Raw genomic sequence first — 6,524 nt, 5'->3', positions numbered from 1 at the left:
TCAATTTAGGATATTGATGGCTTTGATTTACTAGTTACTTTATCACATCATCTAACTTTAATTGATAAATATATAATTAAGGATGCCAAAAAGAAGAACACAGAAGGATTAACCAAATAACTTTTGATGATTTGTAACTTTAATTTAGAAAACTTCTCAAACTGTGCTTATTTTGTGCAAGTGTTTTAAACATTTGATGTGGGTTAACTACAGCATACTACTAAGTAAACTTCTCAAGAAAAATATTTATAATGTTTTGCGTGGAAGATTCTCTTGAGACAATCTTGAATTCAAATTCAGACCGTGAATGTCATTGACTAAAGAGTTTCAATTTATACATTCAAATTGAAGTTTTAAACATTTGATCTTTTTTTGTTTTTGTAAAGAGAAAAAGATATGCTGAAGTGTGGCAACAAACAGCCCATGCTGAAACTGATAAGGAACTAGAAGATTGTGAAAGAATATGGATATATTCAGATATTACTCTTTTCTTCTCATTCACAAAAAAAGAAAGGAACCCTTTCTTTATTATATTCTGCCACCTTAAATTTAGTCCACCAAATGCGAAAGGGTATTTACGTAAAAGCACACTCTTGTTCCTCCACACACATGCACTATATAACACTATCTCAGTTTTGCTGAAGTAAGTACACTTGCTAGTACAGAGAGCACAAAAAAAAAGAGAAAGAAGAAGAAGCATCACTAATGGGGTCCAATAAAAATACTCAACATTCCACAAATACACATACCAAAGAACCTTCACAACCAGATGAAAGATACCCAATAGAAGAAGTAGCTCTAGTTGTACCTGAAACAGATGATCCATCTCTTCCTGTCATGACGTTTAGAGCTTGGTTTTTGGGTATTACTTCATGTACACTACTCATTTTTCTGAACACGTTTTTCACATATCGAACGCAACCACTAACGATATCATCGATCTTAATGCAAATTGGTGTTTTACCACTTGGTAAATTCATGGCTTCTACTTTACCCACAAGAGAGTATAAGGTTTTTGGTAAAGGGTTTAGTTTGAATCCCGGACCTTTCAATATGAAAGAACATGTTATTATCACTATATTTGCTAACTGTGGAGTGTCTTATGGTGGTGGTGATGCTTATTCTATTGGTGCTATTACTATTATGAAAGGGTTTTATAAACAAAGCTTGAACTTTCTGTGTGCTCTCCTTGTTGTCTTGTCTACACAGGTAAGTGTGATCTTTCATGTGATCTCTTCAAATTTTATTTTAATTTTTTGCTATGTAATGTTATGAAGCCTGCTTGGTATGCTGTAAAATTTCGCAATTACGAATTTTATGCAATGAACTTTACATGTTTTTCTTGGTTTTTGCAAACAACTGCAACTTGGTGCCGTTGCGAATTTTCACCACAAGATATCTAGCATATGGCCTTGGAGATTTCATATTTATCACTATTTTTTTCTTTTCTGTTAATGATATACTTATACTTATATCATATTCACAAATGCAAAAATGCAGATATTGGGGTATGGATGGGCTGGAATGCTCAGAAAATATCTGGTTGATCCAGCTGAAATGTGGTGGCCTTCAAACCTTGCTCAAGTTTCTCTATTCAGGTATCTCTCTCTCTCTCTCTCTCTCTCTCTGAAACTCCCTAGTCTAGTGGTTTAAAACTTTTGTAGGCCAATTGGTACTGTTGTGGACTATGTGGTGGCTCTGATCAAAAAGTTCCTAGTCTTTAACTTTCTGACTGAAAAAAACAATACATAAAAAGGGTGAAGATAATATATGAAATGTGAATGGGAAGTTAACTTATTGAGTGTTGCATATGTCAAAAATTATTTGGTACCAAGTGGTGGAAAAACTTTTCCCATATTTAGTTTTTTATGTCAAAAAGATTTTGAAGATATTTTTTGCCATACTTTTAACAATAGGAATAAAGTGAAATAGCAAATAAAACCCATGTTCAGTCGATTCTTAATCATATTCTAAACAGCTTGACCAAAAAGCAGTTTAGATTATTTTTGTCATTATCGGTGGCGGAACCAGGACTCAAGGTAGAAATCTGAAGTCTAGGCCTAGGGGGCAAATGCCCCTACTTGGCTCCGCAGGTGTTGCACTCACAGTATAACTGGTTTTTTGTGGTGGACTAACCAATGGAATGCACCTTTAAGTAGTTTATTTATAACTGCAGTGGTTCATGAATTGTTTCAGTTCATTTCTTTGGTTTGTTCTGCAATTTCATTGCATATAATGGTTTACAAAATCTACTGTCTGGATGTTAACCTTGCAGAGCGCTTCATGAGAAGGATTCGAAATCGAAAAGCCTTACTCGAATGCAGTTCTTTTTCATCTTCATGACAGCAAGTTTTGTCTACTACGCTTTACCGGGTTATCTATTCCCAATCTTGACATTCTTCTCCTGGGTATGTTGGGTTTGGCCTCACAGTATTACAGCTCAACAAATTGGTTCAGGTTATCACGGTCTCGGTGTGGGTGCATTCACACTCGATTGGGCGGGAATCTCAGCATACCATGGAAGTCCATTAATAGCACCCTGGTATTCGATCTTGAACATAGCTGTTGGATTTATCATGTTTATCTACATAATTGTTCCACTTTGTTACTGGAAGTTCAACACATTTGATGCTCGAAAGTTCCCAATGTTTTCGAATAAACTCTTCACTTCAACCGGTCACATTTACGACACTACCAAGATTTTGACCCCTCAGTATGATCTGAATATCGCTGCGTACGACAATTATGGGAAGCTTTACCTGAGTCCTCTATTTGCTCTCTCCATTGGATCCGGGTTTGCTAGGATTGCAGCAACCATGACTCATGTGGCACTTTTTCATGGCAGGTAGAATTCCTTAAATTTTCCTTGCAAATCATTTTGCAGCTCGAGAAAAATGTGAATTTGATTGGTTTCCTGTATAGGGATATCTTGAAACGGAGCAAGTCGGCTATGAAAGATGCCAAACTCGATATCCATGCCAGATTGATGAAGAATTACAAAGATGTTCCTCAGTGGTGGTTCCTCATCTTATTAGTAGTCAGCATGGCATTTGCTTTGTTAACGTCTTTCGTATGGAAAAAAGATATTCAGCTTCCATGGTGGGGGATGCTCTTTGCTTTTTCCTTGGCGTGGATTGTTACTCTCCCTATTGGGGTTATTGAAGCAACTACAAATCAAGTAATTTTCACAAGCTAAAATTTTCAACTGTTCTGTAGGAAAGTTGAATTGATAGCATCTTCATTTTCTTAATGAATTTTGATCCTTTCAGAGACTTGGATACGATATCATAGCGGAATTCATGATTGGATATGTGCTGCCTGGAAAGCCTATTGCGAATCTCCTTTTCAAGATTTATGGTCGAATAAGCACTGTCCACGCGCTGTCTTTTTTAGCGGACCTGAAACTTGGTCATTACATGAAAATCCCACCAAGATGCATGTTCACAGCTCAGGTACTAGCTAACTTCTTGAATCCTGTCTTGTAAGATAAAACTTCAGGATTCCTGGACTTAATATCGAACTTTATCTATGTTCTGTTTTACCCTCATTTTATGTTTTTTGTGCAACTACAATGCAGCTTGTTGGAACACTACTTTCCGGAACAGTGAACCTGGCAGTTGCATGGTGGATGCTAGAGAACATCGAGAACCTTTGTGACGTTGAAGCACTTCATCCTGATAGTCCATGGACTTGCCCAAAATACCGTGTAACCTTTGACGCTTCGGTGATTTGGGGTTTGATTGGACCAAGGAGATTATTTGGAGCAGGATCAATGTATAGGAATTTGGTCTGGTTATTTCTAGTAGGAGCTATTCTGCCAGTACCGGTTTGGGTTATGAGCAAAATCTTCCCAGAGAAAAAATGGATTCCATTAATCAACATTCCCGTTATCTCATACGGCTTTGCAGGAATGCCTCCTGCCACTCCAACAAATATAGCTAGTTGGCTTGTCACAGGCACCATATTTAACTACTTTGTCTTTGTTTACCGGAAAAGATGGTGGCAAAAATACAACTACGTTTTATCAGCTGCACTCGATGCAGGGACGGCATTCATGGGTGTCCTCTTGTTCTTCACTCTTCAAAACACGCATCATAATCTGAAATGGTGGGGAACTCACCCGGATCATTGTCCATTAGCAACTTGTCCAACTGAACCAGGTATTTCCGTTAAAGGATGCCCAGTTTTTTAACGAGGCACGGATAAATCCCCAAGAATTTGCAAGAATAGGATGCTCTGAAGCATGGAGTTGAGCTGGTTTCTACTATTAATAATAAAGTCTTATTCTTACTTGAAATGTTCTGGTATAATCCAGATCTTCAGGTTAGATTAATGTAGGAACCATCCTCCAGTAGGATACATTCATGTCCTCTCTATGGTAGGTCGAGGTTGTCCCTCATGCATGCGAGCATATGTCCTAGTGGGTTTGGGCGGGCTCCGAAGGCAGTGAGTCCGGCCCTAATGGCTGGGATATGTTTGCCCCAGAAAATGTTGTATATGTATGTGACTCTTCTATTTAACATAACGGCTTTTCTAGAGTGCCACTGTGTCAGTGCAACCAGATTTGCTCGACATGGCTTCGTTTCATAAAGTTAAAACTAATTAGGGTTTATGTTAACTGAAAACTAAGAAGAACTAGACAGCATAGTTTAACAGAAGATAGAACTTTTTATTATTTCATGTTATTGCTTAACAAGAGTTACAAAGTATATATACATGATCATCCTTGAACAACAAGGTAAGAGTCTTTCCTAACTTGAACTGATTTCCTAAATTACAAGTTGCGTGACTAACAGGAAACCGTGTGTCAAGTAACACACGTTCCTGATGATGAGTTAACACCCTCCCGCAAGCGTAACGGGTTCTCCTAAACCGTTAGCTTGAAACGTAGATGAGAAAACCGATCTGTAGATAGTGCTTTTGGGAATATATCTGCAATTTGATCTTTACTTGAGATAAAACGAACATCAAGAAGTTTGGAAGAAACTTGATCACAAACAAAATGGTAGTCAATTTCTATATGCTTTGTCCGTGCATGAAATATAAGATTAACTGTGAGGTAAGTTGCACCAAGATTATCACACCATAAGATAGGAGGAGAACGTGTAGATATATGAAGCTCAGAAAGGAGCGAGATACTGTTTTCTGTTTACGAGCACTCCAGGAGATAATATTTCCTCCTAAATAAACACAATATCCACTAGTAGAACGACGATCTTCAAGAGAACCAGACAATCAGAATCAGTATACGCACTGAAAGATAATTGTAAAGACGGTGATGGTCGAAGAAGTATACCAAAAGTACTTGTGCTCTTGAGATAACGAAGAATACGCTTAACTAAACCCCATTGAAACTCAGTAGGAGCATGCATAAATTGACAAACTTTATTAACAGCATATGCAAGGTCTGGACGAATAAATGTTAAATATTGCAATTCTCCAACAATACTACGATATTCAGTAGCATCAGTTAATAAAGTGTTACGATCAGAAGAAATATCACCAGAAGTACTTAGTGGAGAGCTAATTGGTTTAGCTCCATCCATTTTTGCTCGAATAAGAAGATCGTGAGCATAACGTTGTTGAGAAAGAAATAAACCTGAAGAAGTACGAGTCGCCTCAATGCCAAGAAAATAAGACAAGGAACCAAGATCTTTAATTGAAAACTCTTGTTGTAAACGAGTGAAAACAGAGGCAATACCCGTGGTACTGGAGCCAGTAACGATAATGTCATCCACGTAAACCAACAAATAAATAGTACCATAAGTTCCATTGAAAATAAACAATGACGAGTCACACTTTGAAGTAATAAACCCAATTTGTAGCAAAAAGGTACTAATCATGTGGTACCACGCACGAGGATCCTGTTTAAGTCTATAGAGAGAACGATGTAATTTACAAACATGTGTAGGAAAACGAGAATCCACATAACCCGGAGGCTGTTTCATGTACACCTCCTCATGAAGTTCTCCATGTAAAAAGGCATTCTGCACATCTAGTTGATGAATTGGCCAATTGGAAGATAAAGCCAATGTAAGAATAATTTGTATAATGCATGGTTTAACTACCGGACTAAACGTTTCAGAGTAATCAATCCCCACTTGTTGATTGTAGCCCTTTGCAACCAAGCGATATTTACGACGTGCAATTGTACCATCGGGATTTCGTTTGATACGAAACACCCATTTACATCCAATAACATTCATAGAAGGATCATATGGTACTAGCGACCATGTACCATTTCGAAGTAATGCATTAATCTCGTCATCGGATGATACACGCCAATCTGGATCTTTATGAGCTTGTGAAATACATGTAGGTTCATATAGAGAATCACATACCAGTGCATATTTTGAGTTGGTTTTAAAAATGCCATCCTTAGCTCTAGTAACCATCAGATGTGTCGAAATACTTTGTTGTACGACGGAAGCTTGAACAGTGGAGTCTGCTTCCGGAAGTGTGGACCCTGATTCGTCAAAAGAAGGCATAGACGATGGTGGTGGAGGATGATTATTGGTTAAAAT

The 6,524-nt window shown here is 37.7% G+C and overlaps 1 protein-coding gene across 1 annotated transcript; it reads left to right on the top strand.

Moving 5' to 3' along the window:
* The first annotated feature begins 658 nt into the window (after positions 1 to 658).
* LOC113318817 (oligopeptide transporter 3-like) lies at positions 659 to 4,572 on the top strand. The gene is made up of 6 exons (XM_026567069.1): positions 659 to 1,209; positions 1,501 to 1,598; positions 2,276 to 2,845; positions 2,923 to 3,178; positions 3,270 to 3,452; positions 3,578 to 4,572. Exons 1-6 carry the CDS (start codon positions 706 to 708, stop codon positions 4,190 to 4,192), a joined length of 2,226 nt encoding a protein of 741 aa, XP_026422854.1. The 5' UTR covers positions 659 to 705; the 3' UTR covers positions 4,193 to 4,572.
* Positions 4,573 to 6,524: the final 1,952 nt, after the last annotated feature.

This window comes from Papaver somniferum, chromosome 10 (genome assembly GCF_003573695.1).
Source record: "Papaver somniferum cultivar HN1 chromosome 10, ASM357369v1, whole genome shotgun sequence".
NCBI lineage: Eukaryota > Viridiplantae > Streptophyta > Magnoliopsida > Ranunculales > Papaveraceae > Papaver > Papaver somniferum.
This window is presented reverse-complemented; position numbering and strand designations above follow the sequence as displayed.

Excerpts from the sequence above, each read along its gene's own strand:
- LOC113318817 (XM_026567069.1), top strand. The coding sequence starts at position 706 with ATGGGGTCCAATAAAAATACTCAACATTCCACAAATACACATACCAAA. Across the intron at positions 1,210-1,500 it reads TTGTTGTCTTGTCTACACAG|ATATTGGGGTATGGATGGGC; the intron begins GTAAGTGTGATC and ends GCAAAAATGCAG. Across the intron at positions 3,179-3,269 it reads TTGAAGCAACTACAAATCAA|AGACTTGGATACGATATCAT; the intron begins GTAATTTTCACA and ends TGATCCTTTCAG.